Genomic DNA, 17,577 nt, shown 5'->3' on the forward strand with positions numbered 1-17,577 from the left:
CAAGGCATCATGAGATCTCAGTTTTCTGTGTGTTCACTGTCTTGTTTTTCAAAGTACAGAAAGACCAACATTAATGTGTACTTGGGGGCTGGTGCCATTATTTAGTCTCCCAATATAGATAACACAAATAGGAAGAAAATTTCTTTGAAATTCAACCTGATATTGCTTTGATGGCAGCTCAAGAAAGCTTCTGTTGTCACTTGTCAAGTACTGTAAAGTTTCCTGTGGGACACAAAGAACATAAGTTGATTCATGATAGTCTGATAGTCAAGGAAAAAAGTGTCTGTCTTTAAGGATCTTAAAGAAGCAGGCACTGTCATGAGCAAAATGTATTTTCAGTTTACTTATTAAGTTCTCTCCTGTCTCCTCCACTTCCTGGGCAAGAATGTGTGTGCTAACATATAGCTTATTTTAGCTGAGAAAGCTATGTAGTAAATACAGCTACTCCAAATTTGAAAGAATATGAACAGTATTTTTTTAAGTCTTGAGAGCAGAAGACTTAGAGGGACTTAAATGTACACTGAAGTCTCTGAAAAAAATGTTTTTCTTGTGTACCCCAACTAGTTTTAGTGCAGAAATTTGCTCCCATTCTTCAAAAGATGAATGATTTCTATTATTTTCAGTAATATGTATCAAATATAATATGTTGATAATAACAGAAGGAGTAAAATTATGAATACTCAATTTTGCAAGTGTCAGGTTTCTGTATAGAGGTGGTTAAACACAACATAACACGCAACTTCTAAACCATAGTAGCTTCTACATGTCCAATTGTTAATAAAATATTTTGGTACCTTTACTGTTTAATGGGCTAATGAAAGAAGAACACTTAAACTCTTGTGTGGATTCTTTGCACATCTGGTCTCCTCACAGGATCAGTGCTGTTATATGTATCTGTGGAGTACTGGAGGTATTCTAGAAGAAAACAGTTTGTACACAGCCTTTGGATGAGTTAAGCAGCAAAAGCTTCTAAAAGCTGCTAGAACTGCAACATTTTACTTAATGTGTTTGGGTGAGACATTCTCCTCCTGCAGCCTCACTATCTACCTGCAGGATTGTTGTGTTTGTACTACTCATCTAATACAGCTGTGTTTGGGTTCTGATCAAAGCAATGTTCAGTTGCATTGGGCTTTGGAATTAAAAAAAAAAAAAGGCAAAATTGAAAGTATAGACTGCTAAGCCTTTTCTTTTAATTTTCCTCTCCTTGATCTTAATAATTCTTGTGTGCAGGTTTAGAAAGTTACTCAACCAGTTGCCTTCATTTCTAGAATTGATTGAATATGCAGACTTTGTAGAACTGCAGTAATTTAGCCCTTAATCACAAGAAGTAAGCTAGAAACTCTTAAGATAAGTGTATGCATCTCAAAACCTTTCTATTTCAGGGCATGAACTTCATTGCTGGATACCTGATTCTTATTACAAAGAATGAAGAGGAGTCTTTTTGGTTGCTAGATGCTCTTATTGGAAGAATATTGCCTGGTATGTTAAAAACATAGTTTTATTCATACATCAGAGCTTGGATTTTATCTTTGCATTCTTCTCTAGCTGTAGACAATATCTGCATGTGATCTGTTCAGTAGCTCTCTGAGTTCCCTTGCCTGGATCTCTGGGTTTGCAGAAGGCGTTTACACAATCAATTTTGCCCCATGTATAAGCTGAACCTCACTGCACATGTGATGTAATTTAAAACCAGAAGCAGACACCAGGCACAGCTATATTTTTTACTCCTGTGAAATGCATTTGGGAATGTTTTTTCTTGGGATTTAATTATAGGGGGAGTTCTATCGTGAATTTTATTAGCATTGCACAGAATGTAGGTGGAAGGTCTCATTGGAAGACCAGTAGAAAATGGAGGACTGATTCCTTATTGGCCTAGTTTCTCTTTTGCACAGATTTTTATCTCAAATGGTTGGAGGTGGAATTCAGTATGACACTGTCAGCTACCTACTGGTCAAGGTTGATTGAACCTTTCACTTTTTCTTCTGTCTGCTCATGTTTAAGATTAAACAACAACAAAAAAAATCTGGTTCCCTATTGAGTAGAAATGAAAGACCTTGAAAAATAAAGAAGAATAGCTGAAAGATTCTTTTCATGCTTTTGAATGACTGTAAGAAATTATTTTACATTGAATACACCACGTAGGAACTTGGATTTTCCTTGTGTGGAAAGAGTGTTTGGACTTTGTTACCAGACTGAAAGAGTAGAGACAGGCAGGGAATGCTATGAAGTTGTTCAGTCAGTCTGCAAATATTTAACGTTATGCAGCCTTGAAGTTTACTTTCAAGCTGTAAAAATAGTCTAAAGAAATCAACTGACTGTTGCTTTTGTTCAGCCCTGAGAGCTCTAAGCTGTGCAAACAGGTAGGAGACAGGGCTGCTGTCTGCCCTGGGACCTGCCACTGCCTTGCATGGGTATTTGTCTGCTTTGACATCACTGTGTCAGGGATAAGGCACTCGGTAAAAGGCAGGTTTATTGTGAAGTGATGTGTGGAAACTCTTGCTGTTAATCCTTTCAATAGTCTTACCCCCCTTTTTTTTTGAGGCAAAGGAGGTAGAGCCAGAATTTTATGTTCATTGTTTTTAATAGGGAACCTAATTCACTTTATCAGAAAACCTTCATTTTTATATATCCTTCTGCACTTTACTGATACTTGTGGCAAAAGTTGTTCTTATTTTTCCCTCCTAGCTGTTGACTTTATCTTAGGCAGGTCGCATTGGTGATGAGAAGAAACTCATAACATGAAATGCAATTACTGTGTATAAAGTAGGTGTATATTTACTCAAGTTATAGGTATATTTTTACTTTTCTGTAACAAGATTGTTGTTCCTGACTTTAGCCTGGGTCCAGCTAGGCAATATGAATCTTCTATATAGTATGGATATTTGTATTGAATAATACAAGCTTTATTGACAGAAGACTTGTTGGTGATGCTCTTTCCTCCCCCCCAAGATTTTAAAAAGTATTTTTTATCCCTTCTATTCCCACCACCCTCCAATATAGTTTGATTTGTATATTTATAAAAGTCAAAGCATGACAGATAAAATAACTGGCATAATTTCAGTGAAATACTGTGTGTGCATATGTGAGACAAAGAGTCAGACAGGCCATATTCATAAAGCAACTCGCTCAGGTAAATAATTACTGCCTTTCTGTTAAAGTGCAAGGTATTGCACATTTCAGTTTTAAGCCCTATAATTATTTGTTAGGGAAGCAGAGAAGCACCTCTCAAGATCTTGTAGATCTTGAATGTTTTCCAGGTTTTCAGAGGGAAGGTCAGGAATCAGTTTTGTTGGATCCTAACAGTTTGATTAGCCAACATTTTCCCATTAGTTTGGTTGCTGATTTGGTTTTCTTGATTTGTTTGTATTATAATATACATGTTGTCCCCCTATTGTTGCACCAAATAAGCCTCCAGGTCATGTCCTCATTTTTGAGTGTGTCCTGTCACTTCTAATTAAATCAGTGATGCTTTAGGACAATTTAGAAATCCATTCTCTGCCCTCTGTCATGTCCCTGTGGATGCTTCCTCCTCTGCCCACACTCATTTAATTACATTAAACAGCCACTCCAGAACCGTGATGCTGACAGTGGATTTCTTGGTCAGTAGATGAACTAACTCAGCCACAGATCAATGGCATTGATTGGAAAATGCACAGCGTGACAGATGGGAACATTCTGGGGAAGTGACAGAAAATGGGACTCCATCAGTAAAGGTTTTCTGGCTGAATTGTTCTGTAACATCCAAATGGAGATAACACAGTTTGGAGAGAGAGAGAGTCAATCAGGCTTTGGTTGATTGGTAAGAGGAGTTGTGTGCATGCCTTTCATTTGGCTGAACTTTCATTTATCCAGTGCTGCTGCATACAGCTGGGTGAGGCCAGAAGGTTCCTGCTTCTGCTGAGGGCAAGCCCATGCATTTCTGCCTGTTGTCTGTCAGCAGCTCAGCCAGAGATTTGGAGGGATTATCATTTAAACACTGCAAGGGGAAGAGAATTATTTGTTTAACTGAAGTTTTGGTGTTACCAAGTTTTTTTTTTATTCCCAGGCTCATTCAGACAGATGGCTGGAGCAGACAGCATTGCACACAAGAAGCAGTATAGATTCAATTCAAGCTGAGAGTGATGTGCCTGCAGTTTGTACACAGCATAGCTCTCATGTTTCTGTTCTGTTCATCACTCTGATCCTCATTGAGAAGTTTTGGGGAATTTTTTGTGCTGTTAAGGAAAGAGTGGGGAGATTGATTTAGGAAGCATTGGGTAGGTAGGACCTTTTAACTGTGGTACCTCAGTATGTGAGTAAAGGAGTATACTTGTCATATTTTACATATTTGTGGTTAAATGGTGAGCTTATGAGAAAAACTCAGCAACTTGGTCTCATTTTAGCATGACAATTATGCTTATATATAGAAGAATAATCCCCTCCTTCGACCTTCAGTGGTTCTCTGTCTGGAAGCAATTGTGTATATCAACATATACTCTAACAAATCTACTGAACTATTATACTGGAGTTACTCTTACTGAAAACAAGTTGTAGAGTACTTTGCCCGTGGTTAAGAGAGGTCTCATGAGTTGTGCACTACCCCATTCATGGCCAACTTGATATCCTTTTATTCTAGTGTCAATGCCAACTTTTGGGGGTGAGAAAAGTCCCCCTCTTTTGTGCTTACTTTTCATGTGTTTGTAGGATGCAGTCAATTAATTTTGGAGGTTTTTTGTATGGCTGTGATCCTTCAGTCAAATTCTTCTCTTGCATGAAACTTTTCTCTGTTCTTGTTTTAGCCTAATAATTATTCTGTGTGCTTGTTCCAATTTTAATTGATTTTTCAATTTTTAATTTTGTAAACCTGATCACAATGGCACACTTCTATTTTCTGGTGGAGAATCAGCTAGTGCCTTGTGCAGTGGCTCTTTTCAGAGTGGAAAGTGTTTTCCTTAAGAGAGAAAAGCTGTAGGATTTCCTTTGCCTTTTTTCCCTAGTGGCAGTCTGGTTTTGATTTGTGATCTCCATCATAATGCATATGCTGTTCTTTCTCTCTCATTGTCAACAGATCTTATTCCACAGCATTTAGGAATTCATAACACTTTTTGTTGAACTTTATTTGCACATTCTTGTTATTTTAAATGTCATCATGTCTCTTACTCCAGTCTTTCCACTGTTACTTTGTTGTGCTTTGTGTATTGATGTGGGTCAGTATCTCTTAGTTTAGTGTTGTCAGTAAATACCAGCTTTTTCTTTTTCTCCAATGTTCTTAATATTAAATGAGATGTAGCATTCTTCAAGAATCAATCTCATTACTTTTTAGCAGTAATAACCATCTTCCTTCAGTCCATTACTTTTTAGCAGCTTCTACTAAAATTTTTTTACCCATGTGTACTGCCTGGTTGTTTATAAAAAATAAAAAGAGCAGAGTTTTGAATGATTAAATGGTCACCAAAGTAGTAGACTGCACTGAAGTAACTGGCTTTAGCTGCAAGGGCACAAGGTGCAAAGCAAGGTGCCACTCTGGTGTGTAGGGTAGTGCCTGCTGGTTAAGGCAGGTGGCTGCATGCTGAGAGAACAGGTATCTCCCATGTTTGTCAGCTCTCTGGCTCGCAATTGTATCAGCCAGAGACTCACAGGTTGCACAAGAGATTAGCACAGACAGAGACAGGAATGTTTGAACTGAATGGCATCGTAGCCATGTATCAAACTCTTGAATATCCTTCTCTTTTGAGTGATTCATGTTATAACAATCTTTTGAGTCCCCTCATACAGACTTCCAGGTTTGAAGGGAAGGAGCACTTGGGAAATGCAGAAGGCTGTACTAAGCTGTAAAGTATTTCTGTTTAGACTGTTTGCTTTTAATTGCAGTTGAGCCTGTATTTATTTTGTTCTTATGGCTGAATTTACTTAAATACCCTAATGGGTATTTCCAGGGAACCTCTGAATGCAGAACTGGCTTGGCAGCTGCATCTTTTCAGATCTGCATCTCCAAAGGGAGTGGACCTCTTCACAGGAAGTGGTTTTATTTAGCTGTGCAGGTAAAAAACAATACTAGACCTAAACTGAGCTGAATTTGCAGCGTAAGATGGGGAGTGTTGTGATGAAAAGCATTTCCTTTCAGAGAGGAGACTTGAGCACCTCAAGCGTGTGTTTTTGGTGTGGAAAGCTTCTTTCAAGGCTGTGTGTGACATGCATGACACCATGTTTGCAAAGTTGTTTTCTACAACTTAACTTTTTTTTATAGTACCATCAACCCAGAAAATTTCAGCAGAATGATCAGTTCTGGGCTGCTTCTTTATCTTCTTCCTCTGGAAGCTCTCAGCTACAGATCTGTGAGTCGCCAGGATCCTCACTCATCTTTGGAATTCCTCTGTGATTGCATTTGGAGCCATAGTGGTGTACCCTTCTGGTCTCCAACATCACATCTGCTACTCAGAGACTGGTCAGCTGAACAATTGAGAGTTTTGAAATATGGGACTCCATCATGTTTTACTGTTAACCCCCAGCCACTATGAAAGCATTAATGTTTGAGCATTAGAGGTCAGTTGAATATACCTAGGAATTAAGCATGCAGTGTCCTGTTAAGCTGAAGGTGGAATGAAGGAGTCATGTGACTGTATTTAGAAACCATGATAAGCCTGAAATCCTCATTACTTACAAATCTGAACTGCTAGGGGATTTGTGAGACTTGAGCAAGCAGGAAATAAGCAACTGATGGTTTTTTTTCCCTTTAAATTTACACAGGTATTTATACATTTGAAATAATTTATTTACTTTCTGTATCATATCTCCCTCCCACCTAGTCTCAAACCTCATCAATAAAAGAACATTCTCATTATTTAGGTGTGTTTTAGGTGGCTGGGTAGAACTCTTACACTTTTGTGTGAAACACAGGTTTGCTGTACATGACAAGAATATCCATGCTGTCAGCCTTACTTTTATGAGGAAACATGCAGCAAAAGCACCCCTAGTGTTTAAAAAGGCTGAAGAGTATTGTGTTCCTTGACATGTGTCTTTACACTATTATCTTTACACTGGAAGCAGGACCTGTTCCACCGAGGCAAAGTTCAGAATGCCTCCTTCATTCTGACAAGCAAGCCTTCATTGATATAGTTTGATTATGTTGAACTTAAAGTATCTTCAGTGGGCCATCCATGGCACTACTCAATGTGGGACTGCAGCCTTTGGCTGTCTGTGCAGATATGCTATTTGCTTGTTTATCTACCCAGTAAATCAAAGTGTCATCCCTTTCAAAAGCCATCTGCAAAATATTGTCAGGTGAAATCTTAATTCAGCTAGGACTGATCAGAGGTAGAATTCCATGGCTGCATGCAAAGGAGGAAGGTAGCTAGAGTGGCATAAACACTGAAGTGAGAGTTTGGGAGAAGAGGTCCTGGGTTTTTTGTGATGTGGAAGAACCTATTAGTGGCCAAGCCTTAGTATGCAGCACAAGGCTTACTTACTTTGTGCTTTGTATTTTATTAGAGTTGCCATGTTGGAGGGAAGTTCTATTTTCTTTTTTAACATTTATTTTATGTTTATCTAATGGCTTGAGTTGTAAAAGCACTCATGTGCATGTGGTATTGAAATGATACTTTTGACAGAGCCATCTCCATGCTAAAGGGACTGCTAAAGGAACCTGCAGCATTAACGCAGCAAAGCCACAGCAGCTTTTTTTTGTGTTACTTTCTGATGGTCAGCCAGGGCTCTGTATGTTCAGTTACAATTTCAATAACTTAACCTTCCTGAATATGTCACTTTGACAGTAAGAAGCATAACATATCAGCTGACAAATGTTTGATGGGTTATATGTGCTCAAAGCAGATTCCAGTATACAGTTTTGTATTTTAACTTGTAAATCCCCATAAAATGTATTAATATGCTTGAAGTTATCTGTGTATTAAATACCAAAACTCATAAAACTGGAAATGTAACTGGAAATCTAACTTTCCATACAAAGAGCCAGGTGAGGAAATAGTAGTAAGTCTTCCCATTGTGGCCTTTTAGTACTTAAAAAGAGCTTTCAAAAAACATGGAGAAAAACAGGAGCAGATAGTGACAGAATAAGGCAGAATGGTTTTAAGTTAAATAGGGCATGCTTAGATTAAGATGTCGGGAGGCAATTTTTTACTCAGAGGATAATAAGGCAGTGGAACAGGCTGCCCAGAGAAGTTGTGGGTGCCCTGTCCCTGGAAGTGTTTAAGGCCAGGTCAGGATATCTGAGAGGTCCCAGACTTGTTTGAAAGAACGACCCTGCCACCACTGGTAGTAATGTATTCAAACTGTAAGTCAGTCTTATTAAAAACACTTGCTATATTTTTAATTGGAATTTGAGTTGTCCTAATTTGCAGGTATTGCTTTTTTGAAAGACTTTCTCCTATTATATTGAAAAGCCCACAATGCCTGGTGTGTTTTCTCTATGAAGTTGTTAACTTTACTTTTCATTTTTCTTGCATAAATGCTACAAATACAGAGGTTCCTTACAGAACTCAGTTTTTCTAAATATGACCTTTTCTTTCATGTCTTTTCCAGTTCTTCAACTTTCTGCCTGAATTGTAAATATTAGAGCTGGTTGCAGTTTTCTAACCTTAGTCTTGCTAATGTCATAATCAGAGATGATATAGTCTCTCTTCATTAATGAATATATCCAAGAATTGCTTTGGCTTTTTTGAGCTAAGATGTGCTTACTCTGGATTTCTTGTGTTTGTAACTTAAGATACTGCAAAACTGAGTTTTTTCAAAAGTTCAGTGGTTTTTAAAAATACGTCACAGTAGAAAGAAGCACTGACAGCAGGCTTTGATACTGTTTCAAAATATAGTATAATGCACATGCAGCGTGGGTAGCAACATAAAGAATGCGTTGGTGTAAGGAGATGTGCTTTGGGAGTTATGGAAATTAAATGAAGAAAATCATGTAGAGTAGTAGCTTTTGTCTGCCTCAATGTACAAGATGTGAGTGTTTAGTTTGAGAGAGATGCTTAGAAAATGCAACCTTGGTTGCACTAGAACCATAAGTGTTGGCCCAGCTCTCTGTTTTAAGGTGCTTCTGTCCCAGTCTCAAGCAATGTGCTCAGTGGCCCCCATGGTGTGACTGTAGCATCCTTGTGAAGAGCTGATGAAAATGTAAGACTGGGGTTCTTCTTAAGCATGAAAAGATACCACTGCTATGTTTTGTGCTGAGGTGTTAAGAATAACTTGTCAGTGTGGTCGACTGATAAAATGCCTATTCTTCCTAATACTGCAGAGGAGTTAAAAACACAGACCCAGGAGTCCTTATTCAGCTGAAGTCATCAGTCATTAAGACTCATTATACAGTTGTAAGCTTTTTTTTTTTTTAGTTTGTTTCTTCAACAGCCGTGATAAGCAGTTGTAGTTTTCAATGTTTGTTCTTGCATTTCCTCTGGGTTTGAGGACATTGGTGATAAAGTCTGTCAAAAGGGTTTTGTGAGTTAAAAGCCTTGACTCCTGGGTCAGCCCCATAAGCTGCAGACTTCTCCAAAGCATGCAGCTCTTTAGACAGGCACAATTCATGGGGTGCAATGACTGGAGTCAGGCCAGGCTATTTGGAAACAGCCGAGTGGGGAATATTTTGTGTGTACTGTGTCTGTCAGCTCAGTGATACTGTGGAAAAACTGCTATCGGCAAACGGAGCCATTCCAATGGTAGCAGATATGGAGAGGGGAGAGAGGGAAGAGAGGAGAGCTGGCCAAACAGTATTTTGCTCAGTTATATCTAAGCTATATGGGAGTTGTTTGGTATCTATAACTTTAAGCTGGACTAGTTTTAAATTATGCAAATGTCTCTACTGAGCAACATATAATAGAGCTGGTACATAAATAAATAATCTAGCCAATTTCATTCTCTGTAACTAGAATGTCTGAAAGTTGCATTTGTGTTTTCCAAACACATGCTGCTACCTTCAGTTTGTTTCTCTGAGGGGTTACACATGAAGTATTTGTTTCTTTGTATTTCATCTCTGTCTTCTGTAATGTCTGGAAGGATGACATCTTTGCCTGCCTTTCCATTGTCTTTCTAATCAACAAGCATGCTTCTTCAGTTTCCAAATAGCAGGTAGCTACTACCTCTGCTCAGAATCCCCCTGTGCTCTGAGAAATGCAAATGGGAAACCAAAGGCTCTTTCAGCTCCCTGGGATCTATTTTCCAAGTTTTCCAAGTTTTCCTGGGATCTATTTTCCTGGGACTAGAAGCAAAAGATGAATACAGGCAGATAGCATTATGAAGAAACAAACACTGCCTTTTTGTGCTGATAGAAAGGTGTTAATAAGAAGTCATTTCTCAAGATGTATTACTCTAAATTCTGTGTAATCTCAATATCAACCAATTAGGATCTATAAAATGTTTGCATTCCCATTTTTTAAGCTAGTTCAGCCATCCAAAATAAATGTGATTTCCTTATATTTTCTTAAAGCTAATTTTGAATGATACAGCTAATGCTGGTTATTGTGTGAGTTCAGTACCCCAGGACAGAAGTTCAGTCAGTTTAGTTGGAGGGAAGAGATAAAATATAACTTGAGCCTGTTGTTTGGTTTGTTAGATTTTTTTTTTTCTGTTCCCTGGAAAATTAGGAACTTGTGTTTTAAAAATAGCATAGTTAAGGGGTTTTAGCTTGCCATTTAACCACATATCTGCAGGATATCACTCTGGCCAGGACCCCTGCAGGGGTCACTCTGGCCTGATACTGCAAAAAGAATTGGCAGTACTCTTGGGTTTCCTCCTTTTCCTGTTGTGGCTTTCTGATTTCTTCCCAAATTCCCAAAACCCAAATGTAGGTTTTTCAGCTTTTAATGTAAGGCTCATGATGTAGATACTTAGAAGACACAAAAGCTGTTATGTTTGAAATGTTTATATTTTTCCCCTACAAAATGCACATGATGGAATCTGTTTTGGGTTTGACTTGAAATGTAGAACTGAGTGCTTTTCATGAAATTCTGTTCATGGAAACCTCTGAATTTTTGTGCCAGGCCTTAGGCCTGCTCTATTTCCCCCCTGGATTCCAGTGAGGTATGGTAGCAAATGGTATCTCCAGCAAGGAGACATTCTTGAATGGTGCTTGGTGGTGTAAAAATGAACTATTTCTGCTACTATGGGAGAAGAGAGAGCATTATCATCATCTCACACACACGCACCCACCCCAGTTCTCATGGACATTTATAAACATATTCTTGTGAATAAAATACTTTGCGTTGTGTAGACTGTCAGAAAAGTTAAACTAGCCAGTTTTTAACTTTCCAGTTGCTTTGGATTTCTTAGACAAATAATTCTGTTCCAGGCTGGGCTGTGTCGGCTCTTGAAATAATAGAAATGCTGGAGGATAAGCAGCAGAGCCGAGGTCTTGTTTTGGGTATTTTTGTAACACTTACAAATTTAGTTCCACTAGGAATATGTATATTTAAACTGACATATACTCAACAGACTGGAAGGATTTTTTTTTTACTTCTGTAGCTCTTGACTCCTACAGATCATTTAAGACTATAAGAGTATTGCTTCTTAAACTTTTTATTTTTGGAACCTCTTAATCTATTTGTAACAGAGAACAAGGTCATAGAGTCCTTACAAGCTTTATCCTTATTTCCTACAAATCTTATTACTGTTCTGGAGCACAAGCAGCCAGTTATGTCTTAGTCCTGGGCATTCTGGTAAGATCCAGAGGTGCTAACTATTTTGACAGGGAGACAATGAAATGCAGTGTTAGGAGTGTCTCCTGCCAGGACAGGTTTCCAGCTCGGTGACTGCATGCCACAGGCAGTGAAGTGTTAGTAACAAAAAGCCCTTTGAACAAGGGAAAAGGTCCCTTCATGTGGTCACCTGTGTTGTACAGTAGCAATAAAGCAGCTGGCAGCTGGTGAAGCTGGCTTTTCCTGTTTGCTGCTTGACTCCAAGAAGAAGCAGCTGATGATCCCAACAGAGCCACAGGGCTACACTGCTGTTCAGGGTCAGGACTTTGATGAGGAAGGAACACTTGGCAGGATGAATTCCATGTGGGATGCTGCCCACATTGCCCTCTGTTACACTCTCAGGCACTCCTAAACATAGCAAGGCATCCAAAATCCATAGGCAGGTACTCAGAACAGACTGGGCAAAGCACCCGGGTAAGCAACAAAGGGAGAGCTGAGAGGAAAGTACAGAAAGCCTTTGATCAGTTTACAGAAGCACTTGAAAATGCCAAATTGCATATTGAGAAACTTGATTTTCATCTAGATATTTTTCTGGAATTTAGTAATAAATCAATAACACAATGATAATTTATAATGCCATATTTAATTTCTTGCCTTCTAGAAAATGTGATGAAAAATATTGTAGTGTCTGATCACCTAAAAATTATCACTTCTGTTTGACCATTTGAAGGAACATAGGAAACAACCTGGCTATGTTTTTTTCAGGGGAATGATATTTTGTCAGAGGACATTCCTATAAACCACCTAGATCAACAGATATCAACAATATAATTAGCCTATTTTTTTAATTAGCAAGTGGCAGATTGAGAGCAGTTACTGACTCAGGTTTGTTCTGGGTCATCAACTGCTCAGTATTTTGCCAGATTATTGAGAGGGGAAAAAAATAATTAAGATGCTAATTAAATGTGGATCATGCAAATCAAAAAATTTCAAACCATTTGTAAAATACAAGATATATAAGTAATATAAAGCTAATGTGTTTCAATGGTAGATGAGTAAAAATAATTGCCTGCACTGTATTTTCTGAAAAACAGCTTTGTGGTGTGGGGGAGAGGTAGGCTTGTGTAGACTTGGTTATAAACAAGGATATTTTGACTTCTGGGCAGAGCAGCCAATTATAAAATATTAGGAGAGTAGGGCACACAGTGAAGCATTTGCAGCAAGGGAGCGCTGCAGGATTTTTGCTGAGAGGACATTTCCAGAAGGCTTAATGACTGGGAATCCCTAGTAAATAAGAAGGGAATAGAAGAGCCATGTAGGTTAAATGTTACCAAGCACTTGGGCACTGAACCAAGTTACAAAATCATTTTCCCTAGTGAAACCAGACATGGACTGTGAAAGGTGTTCCTTGTAAGTGATCTGTGGGTAAGTTTTGCACAAATATGAGGGCCTCCAGGAATGTTTCTGAAGGATTTGGAAATGTGGCTTTCCTATTTTGAGGAGTTAATCTTATATATATACACATTTATGTACAAAAGTATATATACAGGAAAATAAATAGAAAATTATAATTACATGTTAATTATGTGTATTAATAATTATAATTAATACCTACATGAACTATAATTAACATACAATAATTACATGTAAATATGTTTTGAGTGCAGATTCTTTTAACCTAACTTCTGTTGTGAACTGGCAGCCAATATCCTGCAAACCCCTGCTACTCAGTTACTGGCATTTGCATGAATCGTTAATCGCTCCTCCCCTGGCTCTGCAGCAGCGCTGGGCTGCACATTGCAGTGCTGTGTACCAGGGCACATGGGAGCTGCTCCCGCTCCACGAGGAACAGCAGGGGGCTGCCCCAGATAGATGAATAGTTCCTTTTTTCTTCCTGTCCAGCAGTACAATCCAACAGACTTGAATGAAAGTTTAATTCACACCAAAGCTTCCTGGCTGCTTCAGTAATTTGTGGAGTGACGTATCCACGTTGTCTGTCCGTTAACTTTTTGCTTCCCAGCTCTCAAAGAGCTGGGTACGTGTCTAGTTGTGTTCCTGAGATCGTGACATTTACTTTGCTGCTCAGATTAAAAATAGCAGCTGCTGTTGGTTTCAGCATATCAGATGATGGCAGCAGAGCGAGTGGGCTGCTGTCCTTCCTCCTGAGGACATTTGCCAGTGGTAATTTGAAGAAGTTTTCAGTACTCACATGTTTCAGGAGCACAGATAAAGAGGAAAAAAATGATTTGTGGATGTATGAGAGAAGGAAGGATAGGAAAGGGAAAGGGCTTGTTCTGTTAATTGTTATTTGAGATATTAGATGTCACTTGCACTAAAGCAGCATTTAAAAAAATATATACTCAGCCAATTAATGTTACTGTTACTGCATTCCAGTTCAAAAATGAGCACAGCACAGATACAACATATGCAGAAAGAGAGGGTTTTGTGTTGGCTCTGAGGTCATGGTATGTTTTCAGTACACTTTTCCATGGGATTACTTGTGTTTAAGCTATTGAAGCTTTCCCTACAAACAGTTGAAAGGCAGATGGTTAAAGAATATTTGAGTGGCAGTGACTGTTAGGTCTGTAGAGGAGTTTTACATCTCAGTCTTCAGGGGACACAAAGGATCCCAGACAGAAATCTAGATTCTTAAAGATTGAATGTGATGCTCTGTAGTACCATTAAAAACTCCTGTAGATGTTATAGAGTTTGGAAAGAACAAATGTAGAGCAAATAACTCATGGGGTGGGAAGTCTGTTCAGGTAAATGACTGGCACAGGAACAAGTGGAATATTAAACTGCTCTTGTGAAATTACAGAAATTTAAGTGGTTATACATGTACTGCATAGGTTGGACGTATTTTTAAACTTACCTGTGGCACTGGGAGGTTTTATTAGAATGATTTCAGGCAAATAGACTTTGCTCAGATTCCCTCACCTTTATATGAACGGTTGGCCTATGCTGTGTGTCTGGGGACATTGGCAGAAACCAGTTAAGACAGAGAAACCTGAACTGCAGCTTTCCAGATCGGTGAAGGAAAGAAAAGGCATAGAAAGGCACTTGTGTTACCACTGGTTTCTTTCCATAAACAAAGGTTAATAACATAGGTCTTGTCAGCAAAGCGCTCGTGAACTATAGAAAGTTGCTTCCCAGGACTGGAGTGGCCAAATCCAGATCAAATGTTTCTGTCAACATATAAACCCAAAATATGAATTTCTTAAAGATCTGTGTAATTCTTGTGTCATACTGGGGCATTTGAATACTTATGAATTGAAACATCTTTTTCTTCCCTTAAATATACCCAGAGCTACTCATGTATAGGGCTGAGATGCTTGTTACTCAGCCTGCACCTTGGTAATGAAAATGCTTACCCTGACAAACAGGCTGTGGACTGACAGCCAGAGAGTGCTCTGTTGTTCTTAATTGTGAATTTACCAGTTACTGCAGTGACCACAAGTGCAGGAATGTAGGTCTTATTTCAGTCCCTGTCTTGCAGGTAAGTTAAGTAGGAAGAGATGTTGCCTGAGGGATCTGTCATTCACTTCCTTTCAGAATTATTCTATGAAAAGTGGGATTTTCTTGGCTCAGAGAAAGGAGAGAAAAACTCCTACCTTAATGGCTAGGCCACACCTAGGAAGGGTGTAGGGGAGTATCTAGCCTCCAACAGCCCTGCACAGCTGATGCTCTGGGGAATTTGCATTTCTAGTTCGACTGGATCTAGTCTAAAGGCTGCAGGTTATTGTGGTGGTTTGGGTTTTCTGTTACCTCTCTGGGTGTCGTGTGGACTGAGAGTTGTGCAGCCCCCCACACAGAAAGGAAGTGGTTGGTTATATTGAACTGTTTAAACTTTTGTAGTTTAAGCTTGCAGTCAAAAACCACCTAAACAATCCTTCCTTGGGAAGGAAGAATGCATTGCCAAAAAACATCAGAGAGAAAGAAGGTACTTGAGTAGGCATGAATGAAATGTTTGTGTAGAGGGATCAGCTTGGCTGAAAAAGCAGCACTCTGACCACAGTGCAGAGATCTTTGTGCTGTGGGATAATTTACTTCATCCTGGGATCCCTAGGCTCAGTGTGCCTTTATACACTCAGCTGCAGAGGACATTCTCTTCAATTTCATGAAAAGATCATGTGCACGGATTCCTGAGTTTTGATTTCTTTTCTCCAAGATTATTACAGTCCTGCAATGTTGGGCCTGAAAACTGATCAGGAAGTCCTTGGAGAACTTGTGAAAATGAAAGTTCCAGCTGTGGCAGAGCTGATGGAAAGACACGGAGTCATGTGGACCCTAGTGGTGTCACGCTGGTTTATATGCCTGTTCATTGACATTCTTCCAGTGGAGGTAACTGGTAACATAGAGTTCTCTTACTACACCCCTGATTATTTCATTTGTACTGCTTTAGTAATATTGCTTACTGGAAATCAAGGTTAATCTGAATTCTCTCCTTTACTGCAGACTGTGCTCAGAATATGGGATTGTTTATTCTATGAAGGGTCAAAGATCATCTTCCGTGTGGCCTTAACATTGATTAAGCAAAACCAAGCTTTTATTTTGGAAGCCACGAATTTCCCTGACATTTGTGATAAATTTAAGCAGATCACCAAAGGAACATTTGTAACAGAGTGTCACAGCTTCATGCAGGTAAATTCTCTGCAGCTTTTAGTCATTCCAAATTAAAACCAAGGCTGACTTAGAAATGTTTTTCACTGAGCAAAAGATGGATACACTTGGGAGAAACATAGCTGTTAGGATTGTTTTTGAAAATAAGAAACTCAAACCTTTCTAATATATATATTAAATAGTCTATATTTAATAATTATTATCAATTAAATATTATATTTAATAGTTGCTATCTAATTCTATGTATAGAAATCCATCCACGTTATCTGTCATACAGGGAAGAAAATTCTTTTTGCCCTTTTACCAGTTAAGGCAGGAAGTCTGATGAGAAGATAATTTCAGTGCATTTTTCCAGTGAACTGTGGATATTGATCCTGTGCAGTTCATTTTCAGATGAACTGTAAATACAGTACTGTAGAATAAGCACAAAGTGAATTTTAAACTTGCATTGACAAATGGCTGTAGTGCCTGAACACACAGCATTCTCTTTAGAACAAGATGGTACTGGCAGGTACTTATTTCCAGACAAAAATCCATGAAGTTCCATGTCCAAGTGCTATGACAGTCTGCAAGTTGAGTATTATTCTTTTAAATTATTAATACAATGGGTGCCACATCAGTATAAAACATTAGGTTCAAGGTGTATCTCAGAAGATGGAAACATAAAAGGTGGTAGCTGCAAAACAAGTAACAGGAGCACATCTGTCAGAAATCACTTGCTCAGCTCCAGTATCATTGTTTGCTCAGTGTGCACAAAACCATGTCCTGGAGGGTCACATTTACCCCTCTAAGCGTTTCATGCTCATGGCACATCTCTGTGCCTAGGTCAGTCACAGTAGGATGTCATTTATACTTTCATTATTGTTCATATAGAAGAAAAATTAGCTTAACTTACTGACACTTATAAGTTTTACAATTAAAGGAGCAAGAGAAAAATCACAGGTACAGCTTTAATTTAGAAGGAAGATGTTTGAGGGGTTTTTCCATTTCATAAACAGTTTAGAATAAGAATTTTATTAAATGTTAACTGCCTTAAGAACACCTGTCCTGGAAGGACTTTCCTCCCCTCTCTTTAAATTATGTTAAATTTTACACCAGCTATTTTTAGAAAATCAACCCCTTTTTCTCGCAGTTGCCCTGATTAAAAGAATTTTAACTGTTATTTACTGTAGTAATGGGGCTTTGAAGACAAACAATAAACAATTAGATAAACAATTGTTAGATAAACAATTCAGGTTAGGTTCTTCTGTAACTTTGAAACATGTACTTTTGTGCTTGGATGGTTGTTGGGTTGGGGTTTTTGTCAGCAGTACAGGTATTAGTAGCAGTAGAGGTGATG

General features: G+C 38.6%; 1 protein-coding gene across 1 annotated transcript in view; it reads left to right on the top strand.

Moving 5' to 3' along the window:
* Positions 1 to 17,577, top strand: part of GRTP1 (growth hormone regulated TBC protein 1) — a 36,335-nt gene that overhangs the window by 15,860 nt on the left and 2,898 nt on the right. Inside the window, exons 5-7 of the mRNA XM_038155560.1 lie at positions 1,383 to 1,479; positions 15,787 to 15,959; positions 16,074 to 16,259. Coding sequence (XP_038011488.1) covers positions 1,383 to 1,479; positions 15,787 to 15,959; positions 16,074 to 16,259 — 456 coding nt within the window. The remainder of the gene's footprint in view (positions 1 to 1,382; positions 1,480 to 15,786; positions 15,960 to 16,073; positions 16,260 to 17,577) is intronic.

Source organism: Motacilla alba, chromosome 1 (genome assembly GCF_015832195.1).
Source record: "Motacilla alba alba isolate MOTALB_02 chromosome 1, Motacilla_alba_V1.0_pri, whole genome shotgun sequence".
Taxonomy (NCBI): Eukaryota; Metazoa; Chordata; class Aves; order Passeriformes; family Motacillidae; genus Motacilla; species Motacilla alba.